General features: G+C 46.5%; 1 protein-coding gene across 1 annotated transcript in view; it reads left to right on the top strand.

Annotated features, from left to right (window-relative positions):
* The window catches only part of LOC119964909 (pappalysin-2-like), a 569,527-nt gene that overhangs the window by 336,853 nt on the left and 212,494 nt on the right, over positions 1-20,180 (top strand). Inside the window, exons 14-15 of the mRNA XM_038795012.1 lie at positions 516-681; positions 15,768-15,945. Coding sequence (XP_038650940.1) covers positions 516-681; positions 15,768-15,945 — 344 coding nt within the window. The remainder of the gene's footprint in view (positions 1-515; positions 682-15,767; positions 15,946-20,180) is intronic.

Below are 20,180 nucleotides of genomic sequence, written 5' to 3'. Positions count from 1 at the left end.
CACTATATGGACCCTTACAGCACCAGATAGAGGGAGGCTGTCATCCTTTCAGCCTGGGTTGGATTTAAAACCTGGATCCAAAAATCAAAGCCCAGTATCGAAGACTTTGCCGCAGACTCAATTTTTAAAATGCAAACTGACACAGAATTCACTAAATACATCCTTTTCTTCACCCAGTAGCTTAAACAAATATAATCTGCCAGAAGTGAGTGGCTTCCTATCTGATCTGAATCAATTAGTGGAGACTCCAGTTTATCGTCAGAGTCAGTACGCAGCTTAACACCATCTTTCCATTTAACCTTTTGGATAACAAATTTGAGGCCAACACCAGCAAAGTGTTGAATACTTTGCTTTCACTCGTCCTCCAAACCAGTAAACCACTTATTTCCTTTGCCTCTAGCCATGTTCAATCAGCAGGCTCCACCATTCACCGAATGAACCAAGTAGCATCAATCCACCCTGCAAACTCTCAGCTTGGATTTTCTATTAACCCTTACACCTCACCTCTGTTACAGCTGTGTGCGATGTTCCTATGGTCAAGACCAGTGCGAAACATTGTTTGTGAAGCACGCGACTGTAAACTGCACTGTGGGCAACAATGTGCAAGTGGAATGCCATGTTACCTGTGCAAAAGGATTGTGTTTGAAGACTATGTGTGGAAAACACCTTGAACCTCTTCAGGTATGTGTTCTTTAATCTCTGTTAAAAGGAATCATGATGTGGTTGTTAAGAAATGGAGGAAGACAATGTGACCTTAAATTTGGGATAAAATGTCATTCTGAGGGGTGGAACCTGAAGCAATATCAAATTAGTGGGCCCAGCTGTTTCAATCTAACCAAATTATGGTAGGCAGCAATCCCTTGCATAAATGAGTGTACACATTCTAGAACACCTACTGGTAATGCCCTTCAGCATGTCATCCCAAGTTTTAAGGTATTACAATGCTGTAAAAGGACTTGTAGAGGGCAGCTCACACCATGCCAACCATCTTAATGGTCTAAGTTGCCAAGTCCAATTCAACACATTGATTCTTAGACCAGGCTTCAATATGGTGGCATGATGCCCATTACGCTGGCTTGCCACCCAGGTCACTGATAGCTCACTGTACACTGTCCACAGATCCGTTTTGTAACCTCAGATAGGATGCAGAGGAGATTTACCAGAATTTCCCTACTGACAAAGAATTTTTGCTGCAAAATTAGGTTTAAGAAGCTGAAATAGTTCTCCTTTGTGCAAAGGAGATTGAGGGGAGATTTGGTACAGATGTATAAGATTATGGCCAGTTTAGATAAAGAAGGGATGTTCCCATTAATGGGTACAAGGACCAGGGGGGCACAGATTTAAGAATTTGAGCTCGGACTAGTGTGAGAAAGAACTTTGAATTCACATTTTTACGCAGAGATTGTTAATGACCTGGAACCCGCTGCTCATATGGAAGCAGGAATGATAAATGATTCCGAAAGGAAACTGGATGGAGATAAAGTGGGAAAATGGGACTGACTGGATTGCTCTACAGAGATGGGCTTGATTCAGTTACTTGATGGGCTGAATGGCTTCCTTCTGAGCCATAATTACTCTATAACAATTTTCAGCCAGGATTTTGAACATAGAATACAAAAAATAACTTTCACTTACATGCAGCATGGCGGCACAGTCGTTAGCACTTCTGCCTCAAAGCGCCCGGTTCAAATCCTGCTCTGGGTGATTGTCAGTGTGGAGTTTGAACTTTCTCCCCACGTGTGCGTGTGTTTCCTCCAGGTGCTCTGGTTTCCTCCCACAGTTGAAAGATATGCAGGTTAGGTGGAGTGACCACAATCAATGCATGTGGTTATGGGGATAGGTCAGGGGAGTGGATCAATTTATAACACGGATTAATTTAGACTATTATCAGTGCTTTGAGCTATTTACATAAGGGGACATGGTGGCATAGTGGTAATGTCATTGGACCAGTTATTCAAAGGCCCAGGCCAATGCTCTGCAGACAAGAGTCCAAATCCTACCATGGCATCTGGTGGAATTTAACTTCAATTAATAAACCTGGAACTATTGTTCATTGTAGTAAAAGCCCATCTGGTTCACTAATGCCCTTTACATCTGAAATCTGCCATCCTTATCTATATGCGATTCCATTGCCATAGCAATGCGGTTGACTCATAACTGTCCTCTGAAATGGTCTGGCAAGGCACTGAGTGCAAGTATATTTAAGGATGGACAACAAATACTGGCCTTGCCAACAATGCCCACATCCCAAGGAAATAATTTTTAAAAAGCCATAGTGCAGGTTCCAGGTTTTCTGGGTGCCCCAGTAGTGTCAGTTAATTATTGCTCTAAATCTAGACATTGAACTTTTTTGATGAATAGTTATGGCTTGGATAGTCCAGGTGACCAAATTTTCCATTGGTCTGAGTCAGGTTCCCTCTAGCTGAGGGATAGTGGTTTGGGTGTCTAGCCAGAAGATCAGATCTGAAAACTAGTGAGGAATTGTCATTGAGGAATTGTGAGGATAGGTAAGTGCCCTGGGCCTGATGGGATATATCCTAGGATTCTTTGGGAGAAGAGGGGTGAGATTGCAGAGCCTGTGGCTTGGACCTTTATGTCCACACTGCCGACAGCAACAGTGCCAGAAGACTGGAGAGAGGAGAATGTTGTCCCCTTGTTCAAGAAAGGGAATAGGTTTAACCCTGGGAATTATAGGCCGTTTAGTCTCACTTTGGTCATAGGTAAGGGTCCTGAGGGATAGGATTTATGATCATTTAGAAAGGTACAGCTTAATCCGGGATAGTCAACACGGATTTGTGAAGGGTAAGTCTTGCCTCAAAAGTTTGATTGTATTCTTTGAGGAGGTAGCTAAGTACATAGATGAAGGTAGAGCAGTTGATGTCGTGTACATGGATTTTAGTAAGGCGTTTGATAAGGTGGCCCATAGTCGGCTGATGCAGAAAGTAAGGAGGCATGGCAAAGAGGGAAATTTGGCCGATTGGATCAGTAACTGGCTATCACATAGAAGACAGAGGGTGGTAGTAGATGGTAAATTTTCATCATGGAGCCCATTCACCAGCAGTGTACCACAGGGATCGGTACCGGGTCCTCTGCTATTTGTGATTCTTATCAATGACTTGGATGATGGAGTTGAAGGTTGGGTTAGTAAATTTGCTGATGACACCAAGATTGGCGGAGTAGTGTATAATGTGGAGGGCTGTTGTAGGCTGCAAAGAGACATTGATAGGATGCAGAGCTGGGCTGAAAAGTGGCAGATGGAGTTTAACCCTGATAAGTGTGAGATGATTCATTTTGGTAGGACAAATTTGAATGCGGATTACAGGATTAATGGCAGGGTTCTGAAGAATGTGGAGGAGCAGAGAGATCGCGGAGTTCATGTCCATAGATCTCTGAAAGTTTGCCACCCAAGTGGATGGAACCGTGAAGAAAGCCTATGGTGCATTAACATTTATTAACAGGGGGATTGAGTTTAAGAGCCGTGAGGTTATGCTGCAACTGTACAAGACCTAGGTTAGACCACATTTGGAGTATTGTGTGCAGTATTGGTCACCTCATTATAGGAAGGATGTGGAAGCATTGGAAAGGGTGCAAAGGAGATTTACCAGGATGCTGCCTGGATTGGAGGGTAGGTCTTATGAGGAAAGGTTGAGGGAGCTAGGGCTTTCCTCACTAGAGCAAAGGAGGATGAAAGGTGACTTAATTGAGGTGTATATGTTGATGAGAGGGATAGATAGAGTGGACGCTCAGCGACTTCCTCCTCGGGTGGATGTAGCTGTTACAAGGGGGCATAACTATAAGGTTCATGGTGGAAGATACAGGAGGGATGTCAGAGATAGGTTCTTTACTCAGCGAGTGGTTGGGACGTGGAACGCACTCCCAGCTATGGTAGTGGAGTCGGACACTTTAGGAACTTTCAAGCGATTATTGGATAGGCATATGGAGTGCTCTAGAATGATTGGGAGTAGGTTGATTTGATCTTAGTTTCAGACTAGTTCGGCACAACATCGTGGGCCGAAGGGCCTGTACTGTGCTGTACTGTTCTATGGAACCTTGGCTCTTATTTGTACTGCACTACCTCTGTTCTTTCACCCAAGTATCAAAAAGGAAGAGAATACATGCATTAGCAGAGCCTGTTTCTTTTAAATTCTGCTCACGCTGTCAGAACATTGCCTCCCAGCAATGATGCACTTTTTGAAGTGTAGTTCGGGTCACTGTCTGTGCGGAGTCTGCATGTTCTCCCGTGTCTGCGTGGGTTTCCTCCGGGTGCTCCAGTTTCCTCCCACAAGTCCCTCTGTGTACCCGAACAAGCGTCGGAGTGTGGCGACTAGGGAATTTTCACAGTAACTTCATTGCAGTCTTAATGTAAGCCTACTTGTGTCACGAAGAAAGATTATTATTATTAATAGAGTTGGAGTCCTTTGGAGCAGAAAGGTGGGTTCCTCTCTTTTCTTGTGGGTGAAAGTTTGTTCTGATTAGGTTCCAATCTCACTTTTGTTGATTGGGTCCGTCATTCCTGACATTTTCAATTGAACGCATGCCTATAATAGGCCATTCAAAAGCCAACCGGCCCTTCCTGCCAGAGGGAACTCCTGGTTCTGCTGAAGGCACCCCCCTGTTCCCTGGTGGCGGGACAGGCAAGCAACGCAAATGGCCATTGAAATTAGCAGGACTGGAAGATCCTGCTGGTGGCCAATGATGAGTCGCCTCCGTCAGTGGAAAACCTGCCATGGTGGAATGTGGTGGTGGGGGGGAGGGGCGGGGGAGTGGAAATCCCGGCCAATGAGTTGATCTATACACTGTCAAGCTTCATTACTGTGCACAGCAATATGACACCTTAAGCTTTCAGATGACTTTACTAGTCTCTGATATGCCACTGGATTTTCTGAGGACTTCATTCTTTGCAAGAAAGTTCTCATTGTGTCAGAAAACCATCTATTTCTGTGATGGGGCAAGTGTGATTTCTTTGGATCTATTTGCTTCTATCCCCATTGCTTTGGGTAGACTATCAGATAGCGGGTCGTATTGAACAGAGCTCAATAGTCTGGCACATTGGTTTACAAAACTCCATTGTACTTAAATAAACTCTTTCTTTGATCTTTCTTCAAACACTGGAAAATGCCAGCTGGGTTTGCATTTGGGGAGGAATATGTTGGCAGGGTACACTAACCCCTGGACAATCTGGCACCTGGTTCCTATGATCTTATTTTGGGATGGTTCCATCTGGCATGTCTCCAACTTTGCTGGATGCTACAATTACATGCTGCTGGATCGAAGTACTGAATGCTGTTTTAGCCTCCTTAAATGGGAGGACTAGACAGATTTCCTAATCTATCCTGAGATGGTGTCCGCAAGTGAAGCTCTGAAATCTTGATATGTAACCTTCATGGAGAAACATCTAATAAATATGGTAAAAGCAACATGAAAGGCAATTTCTTAATACTGGTAGCTTGTCTGCTTCTTGTAGTCTTAAATACGCAGAATGATTGTACTGCAGTTGAGCTTCAAGTTCCACTGCTGAAAGCTAATGCCACTATTTGCTACTATTTCTTGAGCTGTGGTTGTCTGAATGAATGGAGACACCTGATGCTCATTGACAGGCTAGTCGCCTGCTGGACCAATGTGAAAGTTGTTATGGACATCTTTCACTACCCATTAACTGACCTGCAAAGCTAGTGGCACGACCATTGTTCTTGAACAATGTGGCCTTTAACCTTGGTGAAAACCGATGCCTGATAAGTCTGATCAATCTGACTGGGATCATTAAAAAGTTCTTTGAATAGCTGTAGAAAAGATGCTGAAAAGCACAAACCATATATATCCAGTATTTAGCATATCATTGATAATTTCGCAATTCTTCTAAACTTGAAATAGAATTGCTATCTAAACAATTATGCACTCTGTCCAATGGGCAAAGTTCAGGGAATATTCCTCAATCAACCTCGGGAAGAATTGATATAAAAATGGAACTAATACAAGTGATGGCAGAAGACAGGTTGGGTGGCACAGTGGTTAGCACTGCTGCCTCACAGCACCAGGGATCCTGGTGTAATTCCGGCCTCGGGTCTTTGTCTGTGTGGAGTTTTAACTTTCTCCCCATGTCTGCGTGAGTTTCCTCTGGGTGCTCTGGTTTCCTCCCACAGTCCAAAGAAGTGCAGGTTAGGTGGAGTGGCCATGCTAAATTACCCCTTGGTGTCCAGGAGTTTGGGTGGGTTACTTGGTTATGGGGATAGGGTCGGGGCGTGGGCCTAGGTAGGGTGCTCTTTCCAAGGGTCAGTGCAGACTTGATGAGCCAAAAGGCTTCCTTCTGCACCTTTCTGTATGATTCTATGGCACGTGGACCGATAAAGTGTGTAATAAAGGAAAATTAGGTTAAAAAATAAATACATTGATCCAAGCTGCAGGTAAATTGAAGAAGATTGTGTAATCTTCTCCTTTGACTAACTCTTTCCTAAGACCTCAGAACTGTGACAGTCTTCATTTTATTTCAGACCTCTTTCCCTGATATGGTCCACTAGCTTTTAGACAAGCCCTATAATCTGGTTTTCATTCTTCTTTTCATTTCAAGTATTGGCTCTGTATCTGGGATCCACAATGGGGAAAACAATTCCTTTGTGTTTTGAAGTTATCAATCTCATAAAGGCTGAAATGCCAGAAATGGCAATGAGCAACTAATAGTTTGAAGTGAATGCGCTGAATCATGATAAATGTACGTGTCATTTGCCAAGAAATTTAGTTTGGATCAGTCTTCCTATGAGCTGGAGGTTGAAAAACGTGTTCTCAAATCCATCAAAAGAAGAAAAAAAGATTTTTTTTTCCAATGTGTTTAGAATTTGACAACGCATTATTCTTACTGAATGAAAAGTTTAACGTAGCCATAGTGGGATATTTATTTATTTATTTTTTTTAATTTAGAGTGCCCAATTCATTTTTTTCCAATTAAGGGACGCTAAATTGCGTGGCCAATCCACCTAACCTGCACATCTTTGGGTTGTGGGGGCGAAACCCACGCAAACACGGGGAGAATGTGCAAACTCCACACGGACAGTGACCCAGAGCCGGGATCGAACCAGGGACCTTGGCACCATGAGGCAGCAGTGCTATCCACTGAGCCACCGTGCTGCCCCATAGTGAGATATTTAATATTGTTTTGGGAATTCTGTACAATATGATTCAATGGGAATAAGTATCGGGTCCAGTGGAATTCCATACAATGGAAGTGAAAGTTTTGTTCCTACACAATGAGATTAGATAGGAAGAACTGTAGCCTATAGGAACTTTAGAGTGGATAGGAGATCTGTAGCCCATTGGCAGTTTAGAGTTGATAGGAACAGCTGGTGCCTATTGGAATTTTACACAAGTAAACGTTATTGGACAACTGCAAAAATAATTTGATACATTGATAAGATGTATGAGCCTTCATCACAATGCGGGTGGGTACAAAACGGTGTGGGAGATGTGTCCCAGTTATAAAAACATCTGGTTCAAGCCCATTTAGACTACTGTGACAAGTTTGTACACTGCACCTCAGGAAGGATAGAATCTTAAGTCCCTGTAGCCTAGTAGGAGACCATAGAGCCCAACGGGTGATTGAAACCGAGCTATCCAATGTGATCCTGCTTTCCAGCCCTTGGTTCATAGCTGTGGTTAGCACTGCTGCCTCACAGCTCCTGGATCACAGGTTCATTTTTGGCCTCGGGTGACTGTGTGGAGTTTGCACTTTCCGTGTCTGCATGGGTTTCCTCCGGGTGCTTCGGTTTCCACCCACAGTCCAAAGATGTGCAGGTTGGGTGGATTGGCCATGATAAATTGCCCCTTAGTGTCCAAAAGGTTAGGTGGGGTTACTGGGTTACGGGGATAGGATGGAGCCATGGACTTAAGTAGGGTGCTCTTTCCAAGGCTGGTGCAGGCTCAATTGACCAAATGGCCTCCTTCTGCACTGTTGATTCTATTCTATGATCTAGCCATGCAGGCCAATGTATTTCAAGTGTATGTCCTGGTGCTTTTTAATATGCAATGAAGGTATCTTCCTCTACCACTCTTACAGATTGTGAGTTCCAGACTCCCACTACATTCTGAGTTAAAATATTTCTCCTCAATTCCCTTCTTGCTCTTCTGTCACTGACTTGGAATCCATAGCCCTTGGCTATTGACCAAAGGGAAACTGGCTACTCTAGGCCCCTCATAATTTTATACACCTCAACTTAATCTACCTTAACTCCAACGTATCCAATCTTGCCACATAGCTAAACTTCTTCATTCCTGGCAACATTCTTGTAAATTTACTCTGTCTGGTGTGATCACATTCTTCCCTGTAATATTGTGCATTGTACTCTATCTGTGGCCTAATTTATGTTTTACGCAGTTTTATTTCTTCTGCTGTAGTCTGTGTCGGCACCACAGACTAATATCCATATTCCACCAACATTTATATGGGTAGTACTAGCTAAACCAGGCATGACCTGCTGATGTGGTCATTCTGATAATGAAAACCTTTTAAATGGAAATAATCTAAAGATAGGTCTTGCGGATTTCCAATGATGGGGCTGTGATTATTTTCTTCGTCAGCTTGTTCCATTGTGGGATTGTCCTTGGGAAGAAAGGCTGTTGATACACTGTCTTGGAAGCAAATGTGTTTGTGTTCTGGCACAGCCCCTCTGCTCTTCAATTCTGTGACACTGGTGCATAGGAGCAGGAGTAGGCCATTCAGCCCCTCAAGCCTGTTCCACCATTCAATTAGATCATGGTTGATTATCTACTTCAATGCAATTTTCCCACACTATCCCCATTAAGGGCGGCATGGTAGTACAGTGGTTAGCACTGTTGTTTCACCATGCCTGGGCTCCAGGTTCGATTCCCGGCTTGGGTGACTGTCTGTGGGGTGTCTGCACCTTCTACCTGTGTCTGCGTGGTTTCCTCCGGGTGCTCCGTTTTCCACCCATAAGTCCCAAAAGACATGCTGTTAGGTCATTTGACATTCTGAATTCGCCCTGCGTGTACCCAAACAGGCGCCGGAATGTGGCGACTCGGGGCTTTTCACAGTAACTTCATTGCAGTGTTAATGTAAGCCTACTTGTGACAATAAAGATTATTTTTTTAAAAATCCCTTGATGCCATTAGTATCTAGAAATCCATCATTCTCTGTTTTGAACATGTTCAATGACTGAGCTTCCACAGCCCTCTGGGGTAGAGAATTCCAAACGTTCGCCACCTTCTGAGTGAAGAAATTTTCACCTCCTTTCCATCCTAAATGGCTTGTCCCGAATTCTGAGACTGTGTCCCTGGTTCTACACACCCCAACCGGGGGTACACCCTTTCTGCATCTACCGTGTCAAGCCCGCAAGTATCAATGATATAATCTCTCATTGTTCTAAACTCCAAAGAATACAGGCCCAGTTTCCTCAATTTCTCTTCACGGGACAGACCCAGCAATTAGTCTGACGAATCCCCAATGCATTCCCTTCATGGCAAGTATATAAAGTTATTTGAATGTTTTCTCAGCTAACTAAGCAGGGCACCACTTTAAGAATCTGTGGACATGCACTCTCAGGCTCCTCTGTATCATTACAATTCTCTATCAATTGATATATTGGCAAATTCAACAGAACAACTCCAGGGTAATAGGATTAAATTATAAACACAATTTACAGAGAATGAACCCGCATTCCTTGAATATAGAAGACTAAAGAGTGATGCAGTTGAGTTATTTAAGGTGGTTAAAGCGATTGAGATGGTAGAGGGAACCATTTCTCTGATAAGAGAGCCAGAACAAGGGGACATAACTCTAAAATTAGAGCTTGGGCCTTCCACGAAGGATACAGTTTATCTGAAAACCTCATCCCAAAAAGTTGTTGAGAGCAGGTCAGTGGAAGAAATCAAAATTGAGATTGATATGTTTTTGTTCAACAAAGGTATTAGGGCTTTGGAACCAAGGAGACTCAATAGGATTAAGATATAGATCGGCCATAGAATCCCTGCAGTGCAGAAGGAGGCCATTCAGCCCATAAAGTCTGCACTGACTCTCCGAAAGAGCACTGTACCTAGGTCCACTCCACTAACCTATCCCCGTAACCACAATGGCCAATACACCTAAACTGCACCTAAACTTTGGACTGTGGGAGGAAACCGAAGCACTCAGAGGAAATCCATGCAGACACTGGGAGAATGTGCAAAGATGGTGGATTAGGATCAAGGGCCAAATGGCCTACTCATATTCCTGCATTGTTTATCTCTGATTGCCTTCCTGTGATATATTGATTCAGACATCACAACACCATTGTTTGATGCACAACAGGTGAGAGGGAAATTGGAGGATGCTACCAATGGTACATGGTGATTCTTTGCAATGAGAATAGACCGGTATTACAAGCCAGAGACTCTGCAATTGACCGACCCAAATTTCCATTTTGGAAATCTCTCTCTTAATAAAGAAAGAAAGGGAGCAAGTGGCTTGGTGGTATTGTCACTGGATTAGCAATGCAGAAACACAGGTAATGCCCGAGGGACCCAGATACGAATCCCACAATGGCAGGTGGTGAAATTTGAATTCAATAAATATCTGGAATTAAAAGTTGACCGTGAAACCATTGTCAATTGTTGAACCCATCTGGTTCACTAATGTCCTCCCTTTCGGGAAGGAAACCTGTGTCCTTGCCTGATCTGGCCTGCATGTAACTCCAGATCCAGAGCAATGATGGGGGGGGGGGGGGGGGGTTGTTTGGCTCTGAAAGGACCTCTGGTTGCAGCATATCGATGGAGATCACATGTTTGGTGGCTCCTGCCAGAGTTGTCGTTTTTAGGCTCTTTAAATCCAGGTTATGGGGAAAATTCTTATGCGAGAAGTTGTGGGAAATTCTTCTGCGAGAAGGTCTGAGGCACCGCGATATCGGACCATGCTCCACACCAGGTTGAGAAGGGTCCAGCCCAGAGACCGGCGTGGAAGCTAGATGTGAGTTTGATGGCAGATCCAAAGTTTCAACTAAAATGGGGAAGGTGAATGAGGATTATTTGGGGCTTAACCAGAATGGGGACATCTCTCCCACGGTGGTCTGGGAGGTGTTGAAGGCAGTAGAGAGGGGTGAGGTCATTTCATTTAAGACGAAAACGGATATGGACGCAGGGAAGGAGTGGCAGCGGTTGATAGAGGCGATTTTGGAGGTAGACGGGAGATATGGAGAGTACACGGAGCCAGGACCTTTGGTGAAGAGGAAGGAGTTGCAGGTGAAGTTTGATCTTCTATCCATGGGGAGAGCAATCCGGCAGCTGAGGCGAGTGAGGGACAGTCATCTATGAGTATGGTGAGAAGGCCAGTCGATTTCTGGCAAGCCAGCTTAATCGGCAGGTGGCAGCGAGGGAGATCGGACAGTTAGCGATGGGACAGGTGGGTTGATAGTGGCTTCGGGACCTGTGAATAAGGCATTTGAAGACTCTTACATAAGAACATAAGAACTAGGAGCAGGAGTAAGCCATCTGGCCCCTCGAGCCTGCTCCACCATTCAATGAGATCATGGCTGATCTTTTGTGGACTCAGCTCCACTTTCCGGCCCGAACACCATAACCCTTAATCCCTTTATTCTTCAAATAACTATCTATCTTTATCTTAAAAACATTCAATGAAGGAGCTTCTACTACTTCACTGGGCAAGGAATTCCATAGAAGGAATTCCATTCTTATCGGGACTTGTATAAGTCAGAGCTGCTGGAGGATGAGTCGGAGATGAGGGAATGTCTGGACCGACTGGAGTGTCCGATCATGGGAGAGGAGGAGAAGGTGGGATTAGAGGAAGCAATGGGGGTGGAAGAAGTGCAGGCAGCGATAGGGAAGATGCAGTCGGGTAAGGCGCCGCGGCCGGATGGGTTCCTGGTTGAATTTTATAAATAATTCAAGGACAAGCTGGCACTGCTGATGGTAGAAATGTTTGATGGTTAGGGGAGTATTGCGGGAGACGATAGGGAGGCATCCATTTTGCTATTACTTAAAAAGGAGAAGGATCCGGTTGAGTGTGAGTTGCACAGGCCCATTTCTCTACTGAACATGGATGCAAAAATATTGGTGAAGGTGCTGGTACTGAGGTTGGAGGAGTGCCTTCCAAAGGTGCTGGGGAGGATTAGATGGAGTTTGTTAAGGGCAGCTGTCATTAAATGTCCGGCGGCTTCTGAATGTGGCAGATGGAAGGGAGCTGGATGTCGTGGTGGCCTTGGATGTGGAGAAGGCGTTTGACGGAGTTATGCGGAGTGCAGATATCTGTTTGCGGTGTTGGAGAAATTTGGGATGGGGCCTAAGTTTGTAGCATGGGTGAAATTGTTATACAATGATATGACAGCATGCGTACGGACAAACGATATGAATTCGGGGTACTTTCCACTATTCCGGGGAATGAGGCAGAGGGGGTCCCATATCCCCCCTTCTGTTCATGCTGGCGGTTGAGCGCTTGACTATTATGCTGAGGGGTTTGGACTTAAGGAAGGGGTAGTGAGGGGGCTGGAGCATGGGGTGTCTCTGTCCGTGGGCGATCTGATGTTGAACATCTCGGACCCGAGCTCGTCGGTGAGGGATATAATGGTGTTGTTAGGAAATCTGAGGTGTTTTCGGGGTATGAGTTAAAGTTAGGGAAAAGCAAATATTTTGTGGTGTCTTTTCCAGGTGTAGGGGTGGTAGTGGGAAGGTTGCAATTCCGGGTGGCGACAACTCATTTTAGGTATTTGGGGGTGCAGGTGGCGCGGGACTGGGACCGGTTTCGTAAGCTCAATTTCACAAGCCTGGTGGGGAGGGTGAAGGAGGACTTGTTGCAATAAGATAGTTACCCCCCTTGTTGTTGGCAGGCTGGGTGCAGGCAGTATAAATGGACATTCGGCGAGGGTTCCTATTCCTGTTCCAGTGTCTGCCAGATTTGTTGCCAAAATCATTCTTTCGGGGGGTGGACAGACTGGTCTCGGCATTTGTGTGGGCAGGGAAGGTAGACAGGATATGGAAAGCGGTGCTCCAAATGGGGCGGCAATTGGGGGCAGTGGCTTGGCCCTTCCAAACTTGTTACACCGTTACTGGGCGGTGAATGCGGAGAAGGTGCAGGGCTGGAATAGGGAGAGGGAGGCTTTATGGGTCTGGATGGAATTCGGTTCCTGTAAAGGGCCGAGGCTGCGGACGCTGGTAACAGTGCCACTACCGTTCACTCCAGGGAAGTACTCGGGTAGTCCGATGGTGGTAGCCACGCTGATGATTTGGAGACAATTCCGACTGCACTTTAAGTTGAGGGCAGGCTTGAGAGTGATGCCAATAAAAGGGAACCATATGTTTGAGCCAAGGAAGATGGATGCAAGGTTCCAGGGATGGGAGGAGAGGGGGGTGATGGAGATAAAGGATTTGTTTTTGGAGGGGTGCTTCGCAAGCTTGGAGGAGTTGGAGGTGAAGTTTGGGCTCCAGGATGAGGAGTGCATCAGGTATATGCAGGTGCGGAACTTTGCGTGAAATTTATTTCTGAAATTTCCGGTGGCACCATCCTCCTCGTTGCTGGAGGAGGTACTGTCAGTGGTGGGGTTGGAGCATGCGGTCATTTCAGAGATTTACAGTTCGATCATTGAGGAAGATAAGGGGTGGAATTCTCCGACCCCCCGCAGGGTCGGGGAATCGCCTGGGGTTGGCGTAAATCCCGCCCCGCCGTGGCCGGAATTCTCCGCCACCCGGGAATCGGTAGGAGCGGGAATCACGCCCCGCCAATTGGCGTGCCCCCCCCGCGCTGATTGCCGTGCCCCTGCGGCGATTCTCCAGCCCGCGATGGGCCGAAGTCCCGCCGCTGACAGGCCTCTCCCATCGGCGGGAATTGGAGCACCTCTGGGGCCGACGGGATTGGCGGTGTGAGCGGGCCCCCGGGGTCCTGGGGAGGGGGCGCGGGTTAATCGGACCCCGGGGGGTGCCCTCATGGTGGCCTGGCCCGCGATCAGGGCCCACCGATCGGCCGGCGGGCCTGTGCCATGGGGGCACTCTTTTTCTTCCGCCGCCGCCATGGCCTCCACCATGGTAGAGGCGGAAGAGACCCCCCTACCACGCATGCGCCAGTGGTGACGTCAGCGGCCGCTGATGCACCGGCGCATGCGTGGACCGGCGCAGGCTTTTCGGCCAGCCCCGATGCCGGGTGGTGGGCGCCAAAGGCCGTTGGTGCCAGTATTGGCACCAGTCGGCGTGGCGGAAACCACTCCGGCGCGGGCCTAGCCCCTAAAGGTGCGGAGAATTCCGCACCTTTGGGGAGGCCCAACGCCGGAGTGATTGGCGCCACTCCGCTACGCCGGGACCTCCCGCCCCGCCGGGCAGGGGGGAATCCCGGCCAAGGTGTCCATGGAGAGATTAAGACCAAGTGAGAGGAGGAGCTGGAGATGGCGTTGCAGGAGGGATTATGGTGTGACGTTCTGTGAAGAGTCAACGCCTCAACCTCGTGTTCGAGGCTGAGGTTGATTCAATTAAAGGTGGTCCACAGGGCGCAACGATGAGCCAATTGTTTGAGGGGATGGAGGGTAGCTATAAGTGGTGTCAGAGGGACCCAGTTAATCATATGTTCTGGTGCTGCTGAAGTTGGAGAAATTTTGGGGATTGCTTTTTAGCACCAAGTCTGAGGTTTTGCGCGTGGAATTGGAGCCGGTCCCCTGGGGGCCATATTTGGGGTGTCAGCTTTGCAGTGGTTGGAGATGGGCACAGCACAGATGTCTTAGACTTCACCTCATTGATCGCTCGCAAGCGGGTCCTGTTGGGATGAAGGTCAGCATCTCCTCCCTGTGCCTTGGTGTGGCTGGGGGATCTAATGGAGTTCCTGGGTAGGATGCTCCGCCCCGCCATACCACATTTCTGCCTCACCCCACCGCCGGGATGCTCCGTTATGCCAGCCGGTCAATGGGGTTTCCTATTGTGGGCTAGCCCCATGCCGTTGGGAAACTCCCGGGCTGCCGGCAAAATGGAGCATCCCGCCGGCGCAGAATCCCCCCCCCCCCCCCCCCCCCCGTGTTTGGACAAGGTGAAATTTGCTCTGAGAGGGACAGATGAGGGGTTCACCTTACCCTTTGGGGATCTAGTTGTCTTCAATGGATGAGGGGAGGTAGTTCGGGGGGGGGGGGGGGGGGGGGGGGAGGAGGTGATGTTGGGGTTCTGTTTATTTTTTGTAAAAATGTTGAATATTTGAATAGATGTATTTTTCAGGAAAAAAACCCTCTGAAATGTCCTGAAAAGCCACTCAGTTCAAGGGAGATTAAGCATGGGCAACAAATGCTGTCACAGCCAGTGACGCACTCATCCCATGAATTAATAAAATATAGAAATTGTATTTTAGGGCAGCAGATTGGGAGTATCATTAAGCCAGTGATGAGCAGGATTAAATAATCAATGGGCTCCTCAGTTTGAATCCACCCTAAGCCACTTGAGCAAGTGTACAGGATAAGATGTGCAATCTATATTGTCCTAAATTAGCTGGTTGCACTCCCTTGTTATTTTTCCCGACAGGATTGAATCTGCAATGTTCCCACTGAATACTTGACTAACTGTATTTTTAATCAGGAGTGCAACCAAATATTGGCTCAGCTCATTCGAAAGGAGTTAAGAAAGGAAGAATTGGTTTGGGCAGTTATTCTCATAACTTGCTCAAGAATTATTAGTCCTCTCCAGGCTCTTTTGAAAACATAATTTTGGATTCTTAGATTTTTTTTAAAATTCCAGAACATTCTGCACTGATGTTTCGGATAAATGTGATTGAACATAACAATTAAAATTTGTTTTGACTTTGGGTCTTTCAGAGAGCAGTTTCCCTTATTTGCAAGTACGGAAACTGGGACCGAACTGTGACCTGCGACCCCATCAACTGTGGATTTCCTGACCAGTCACATGTTTACCATGCCAGCTTTTTCTGCCCTGAGGGTACCACCTATGGAAAGCAATGCATCTTCTCCTGCAATCCACCAGCTAAACTGCAAGGTACAAGGATACATTCATGCAGAGCTTTGCTTAAAATAATGAGAGCTTTTCATAGAATCCCTACATTGAGTCTGCATCGACCTTCCAACAGAGCACCCCATTGTGGCCCACCCTTTGGACACTAAGGGGCAATTTAGCGTAGCCAGTCCACCTAACCACCACATCTTTGGACTGTAGGAGGAAAACATAGCACCCAGAGGAAACCCACTCAGGCACAGGGTGAATGTGCAAACTCCACACAGACAGTCACCCGAGTTTTAAAACGAACCCGGGTCCCTGGCACTGTGAAGCAACAGTGCTAACTACTGTGCCACCATGCTGGCCCATGGGAGCACTGAAATCTCAATGTGATTTGCATAAATATATTCAGAAGAAAGCAGTAGAAAATTAGCCCCTTCCTGCCACAAACAATGGTTAATCCCTGCTCTAAATGAAGTTGCCTCATTTCAGGCTGCAGTGTGAGAACAAAGCACTAGTCTCCGTGCACAGTGCCTCGGGTGACACAATTTCAACAACAATTGACAGCACCTTTAATGAATGCTCCCCCCCCCCCCCCCCCCCCCCCCCCCCCACCCGTGTTCCAACCTACCCCATTTATACTCTCTTTGAATTAACCAAATAGAAACAGGGACAAATTGAGAAACGGTCGAATGAACAATGTTACAGGGGAAACAAAATTGCAACAAAAAGTAAAAACAAAAGGAAACTTACAAACATCAAATTAAAATGTGAGTGTCGGGATGGATAAAGTGACACAACCCCTGTGGTGCCCACCAGGCATGGAATACCCCCATGTATATTGCATTTGAGTCAAACGAACAACCAATTAAACTAAATATACCCACAACACCATCACCTTTTGAACAATGCCATTGAATTAATGTAATTGTCATTTAACACAGTGATTGCCACTGTAATTAATAAGATATTGGCTGAAAAGGTAGATTTGCCTTAAAGGAGGAAAGTGAGAGAGAGGAGAGGTGTTCGAAGGGAATTCCAGAGTTTGTGACATAGGCAACTGAAGGCCTCGTTACCAATGCCGGAGCAATTTAAAATTGGGGATGAGGAGGCCAGAATTAAAGGAGCTTAGGTATCGTGGAGGATTGTGGGGCTGGAGGAGGTTACAGAGAAACAAGCGTGAGAATGTTATCATCAAGAGTTACTTGACTGGAAGCCTATGTAGTTCAGTGACCACAGGGATCACAGGGGAATGGGACCTGCTGTGAGTTGAGATGCAAGCACCAGACCTTTAAATGACCTAAAGTTTGTAGAAGGTAGAATGAGGCACACCAGCCAGGGGTGTATTGGAACACTTGTGTCTAGAAGTAACAAAGGCATAGTGAAGGTTTCAGCAGTAGATGAGCTGATGGCGGGGGGAGTGTTACGGTTGGAAATAGGTGGTCTTGGTGACGACACAAATAAGAGATTGGAAGCTCATCTCAGGCTCAAACGTGACACCAAACTTGTGAATAGACTGGCTGAATCTCAGACTGCTCCCAGGGAGAGGGGCGGAGTTAGTAGCTCACGAATGGGGATTATAAAGCAGGGAACAAAAGCAATTGCTTCAATATTCCCAATATTTAATTGCAGGAAGTTTTCTGCTCATCAAGTACTAGATGTTGGATTAGCAGGTTGATAATTCAGCATCATTGCAAGAGTCAAGAGACATGGTGGTAAGACAGTACTGGTTGTCATCAGTGTACGTGTGAAAATTAACACGGTGCTTTTGAGGCATGTCGCCACAAGGCAACAGGTATACGAGAAGTTTACTGTCAGACTCTGGCCCCGGAATTAATCCACAGATCCACATTGCTCAGTACTTCCCTTCCTTTTCATACCTTTGTTATTGACCATCGCAATGTCCTCTTGAAATAAAATACACCACAGAACAAGCATTTCACACTGAATTTATCCAACAACGATTCCAATACGCCATACAATACCCAATCAATTACCCTTCTGCCTTAGAGTAATGTCTGTTTTGGGGATATCCTTGCCTGGCTTAGTGCTCCAATACAGTATCATCCTAGTAGGCTCAGCATGGCTGGTAGAAGGCTGCAGACTTTCAATGGGGGAGATTGCAGATGGCCTTGCAACACACCCTTGTGCAACTCTGAGTCAGATACAATCCTTAATTCTGTTAATTATTGCATGAGAACTGTGACTCCGCTCATAAAGCCTTGTTCTATCTAACTGGAATTACCAGGCTTACTTGACCAGCCACACAAACACTGTAGCTACAAGAACAGACTAAAGTTTGGATGTGATGTGGTGAGTGACTCACCTCCTGATTCCCTGAAGCCATTTCCCCAGCTGCAGGGCACAAGTCAGAAGTGTGATGGAATACTCTCCACTTGCCTAGCTGAGTACAGCTCCAAAAATACTGGAAGGCAAAGCAGATGGCTTCGCTGATGCGTCTTCCACTACCTTAAATATTCCCTTCCCCCATAACTGGTACAACTGGAGGAATTTTCCTCTCATAGTGCGTTCAGGCTGGGATGGGTCGAGGGTCAGCTCGGGGGCCTCAGAGATCAGGGCACCATTTAAAAATGGCGTCCTGATCTCTCGCTTCGCTGGGGAGTTACGGCGAACGTGGTTCCTCATTGTACGGGCTATGTGCTATATGGGCCCCGCTAAGGCCCCTTATACAATGCAAGTCACGTTGGACAGCCATGTGTTTCTCACCGCTGCGAGCGCTGGGTAACATGCGGCTAAACATGCATTGTGTGGGACTTTATTCCCAATTAGTTGAATCACACCCTAAGTCTTGTGGCAGGGGCCGAAACATGGAATGTATCCCGCTGTGGAGTCAGATGGGAAAACTCTTCCAGCTCCGACCTCATTAATTATGCAACCAGGTGACCCCGCACTGACCCCCTCTATTGAAGACAGTAGATGGACCTCCTGAAAGTGAAGATGGATCTGCGCGAGTACTTTTGAGACCGGTAGATTCTCCTCCTGGAAAAGAAGATGGATCTTCAAGAATAGTCTGAGGCTGGAAGAAAGACACTGAATCTGGAAGATCCACATGTAGATTCTCACCCCATCCACTGGTATGGTATTCCAGGCTCCAGGGTTGCTGTTGGCATCCATCCAGCAATCCAGAGGCAGACCCAGGCATTGTCCAGATGAGTCCCAGCATCCACATGCCACATTGTTATAGATATGTTCTGGACCAATGTGTTTTCCTGCCAGCATTGCGGAGAATCGGATGTGGGTGGAAGGTTCCGGTTGGACCTTCATCTGCATCCCATTAGTTGTATGCAATAAGTCTTGCACCAGCCTCCAGTGGTTTCCCGATCTACCATGGCAGGCACCAGCAGAGGATCCCCTGGAGACGGAAGGTCAAAGGAAGAAGGAGGCCTATGTGAAGATGAGGCGTGAAGTTTCAGTTGGGGCGCTTGATATTTACAAGGAAGCGAGGAAGGATCTAAAGAGAGAGCTGAGACGAGCAAGGAGGGGACATGAGAAGTCTTTGGCAGGTAGGATCAAGGAAAACCCAAAAGCTTTCTATAGGTATGTCAGGAATAAAAGAATGACTAGGGTAAGAGTAGGGCCAGTCAAGGACAGTGCTGGGAAGTTGTGTGTGGAGGCTGAGGAGATAAGCAAGATACTAAATGAATACTTTTCGTCAGTATTCACTCAAGAAAAAGATAATATTGTGGAGGAGAATGCTGAGACCCAGGCTATTAGAATAGATGGCATTGAGGTGCGTAGGGAAGAAGTGTTGGCAATTCTGGACAAGGTGAAAATAGATAAGTCCCCGGGGCCGGATGGGATTTATCCTAGGATTCTCTGGGAAGCCAGGGAAGAGATTGCTGAGCCTTTGGCTTTGATTTTTAGGTCATCATTGGCTACAGGAATAGTGCCAGAGGACTGGAGGATAGCAAATGTGGTCCCTTTGTTCAAGAAGGGGAGTAGAGATAACCCCGGTAACTATAGGCCGGTGAGCCTAACGTCTGTGGTGGGTAAAGTCTTGGAGAGGATTATAAAAGATACGATTTATAATCATCTAGATAGGAATAATATGATTAGGGACAGTCAGCATGGTTTTGTGAAGGGTAGGTCATGCCTCACAAACCTTATCGAGTTCTTTGAGAAGGTGACTGAACAGGTAGACGAGGGTTGAGCAGTTGATGTGGTGTATATGGATTTCAGTAAAGCGTTTGATAAGGTTCCCCACGGTCGTCTATTGCAGAAAATACGGAGGCTGGGGATTGAGGGTGATTTAGAGA

Source organism: Scyliorhinus canicula, chromosome 4 (genome assembly GCF_902713615.1).
Source record: "Scyliorhinus canicula chromosome 4, sScyCan1.1, whole genome shotgun sequence".
Lineage (NCBI taxonomy): Eukaryota > Metazoa > Chordata > Chondrichthyes > Carcharhiniformes > Scyliorhinidae > Scyliorhinus > Scyliorhinus canicula.
This window is presented reverse-complemented; position numbering and strand designations above follow the sequence as displayed.